A 1,701-nucleotide genomic window follows, 5' to 3' on the forward strand; every position below is an offset into this window, starting at 1 on the left:
CTGAACCCCGAGGTAGTGTGGTTCTCTCTGGGGCTCTCTGAAGATCACAGGAATCAGCAAATTGTAAGAGGGGTTGTTGAGTGGGTTGAGGTGGCATCTGAATGCAGCTGGATCTCCTGTCCTAACCCAGAACCCTGATGCCATGGAGGAGACACAGAACCTGAACAGGGACAACGGTGTCCTGCTACCTCAGGCAAAGGGCTCAGGATGGGACACAGGGACCCCACAACTTCCTGAGCCCCAGGTGAGATCCCTCCCACCTTCCAACCACCTGCAGAAAGACAAACTCTTCCTACAACTCTCTCTCATGCTAGACATTTTTTTTATTACCCATCACACCCCCTGGCTCTCGCCCACATCCGCACCCACCCCTGTTCCTCCTCCAACCAGGGACCCCAAAGTTGAAGGTTCCTCCACCTGTCTCTCTAACCCGTTCCTCCAGGGTTCACCCCGCCTAGGTAAGCGTGTCTCCCACCTTGACCCCGGCCAGCAGCCTCTAGCCTTGCAGCCCCCTCGACCTCTGCCTCAGCTTCTGGATGACCCCCATGTGAGTCTCATTTCCTGGTGAATACCAAGATCCTCCCAGCCAATTCCTGCTCCTCAAAAACATCTTCCTCTTTCTGGGTATGCCCACCTTTAAGGGACCTCACGCCTTGGAGACCCTGTGAGGGGCACTGGACTTACAGGTTCATCACTCCCTTCTCTTCCCAGGAGGTGGAAAAGTCCGGCCAGCTCAACATGACCAAGATTGCCCAAGGGGGGCGCAAGCTCAGGTGAGAAGAACCCCCGAATACAGCAGGGGCCTGGGCTCCTGGCCTTGCAAGGGTGGAGCGGGGTGCTGGGGCTGCGTTCTCCGTTCTCCGGGTGATTGTGGAATCACCTTTCATCACCACTCCACTGCCCCTCCGCCCGGCAGGAAGAACTGGGGCCCGTCTTGGGTGGTGTTAGCTGGTAACAGCCTGGTGTTCTACCGAGAGCCACCGCCCACGGCGCCGTCCTCAGGCTGGGTGAGTGAGGCGCCCTCCTGGAGGGAGGGGTGCAGGAGGGGCTCCCGCGCGACTTCTTCCCCGCCGAGGTCCAACCGTGGAGGGTGGAGGTGGGCAGGGCGGTGTAGAGGAAGCCTTCCACCTCCTGGCAGCCCACGGGGTGAGGGGAGCATGCGGTAAACAACACCGTGGCCTCGGTTCCTCCCCTCACTTCCAGGGCCCGGCGGGGAGCCGGCCTGAAAGCAGCGTGGACCTGCGCGGAGCGGCCCTGGCGCACGGCCGCCACCTGTCCAGCCGCCGCAACGTCCTGCACGTGGGTGCCCTCCCGCTAGTCTCGGAAGCCCCACTCGACCCCAGGGTGCACCCCCAATCTCCTGCACGGGTCGGCTTTTTACCCTCGCCCCGGCTGACCGAAGGCTTTCTCCGCCTACCCCTCAGATCCGCACGGTCCCTGGCCACGAGTTCCTGCTGCAGTCGGACAACGAGACCGAGCTGCTAGCCTGGCACCGCGCGCTGCGGGCGGTCATCGAGCGGCTGGTAGAGCCCTCGCTTGGGGTGGGGCTGGGACATGGGACTCCAGCAACTGGTTAGGGGGTGGCCTTCAGTCGAGCTGGGGGCGCAGATTTCTCTCCTTTCTTTTCCAACCTCCAACACGGACCCACCGCGCCCTCCTGTGCGCAGGATCGCGAGAACCCCCTGGAGCTGCCTCTGTCCT

At 62.1% G+C, this 1,701-nt stretch overlaps 1 protein-coding gene across 1 annotated transcript in view; it reads left to right on the plus strand.

The window, feature by feature from the left end:
• Nucleotides 1-1,701, plus strand: part of ARHGAP9 (Rho GTPase activating protein 9) — a 10,832-nt gene that overhangs the window by 5,152 nt on the left and 3,979 nt on the right. Inside the window, 7 exon segments of the mRNA XM_014585604.2 lie at nt 131-244; nt 443-547; nt 712-773; nt 917-1,007; nt 1,204-1,299; nt 1,425-1,523; nt 1,668-1,699. Coding sequence (XP_014441090.1) covers nt 131-244; nt 443-547; nt 712-773; nt 917-1,007; nt 1,204-1,299; nt 1,425-1,523; nt 1,668-1,699 — 599 coding nt within the window.

Source organism: Tupaia chinensis, unplaced genomic scaffold (assembly GCF_000334495.1).
Source record: "Tupaia chinensis unplaced genomic scaffold, TupChi_1.0 Scaffold150006_1, whole genome shotgun sequence".
Lineage (NCBI taxonomy): Eukaryota > Metazoa > Chordata > Mammalia > Scandentia > Tupaiidae > Tupaia > Tupaia belangeri.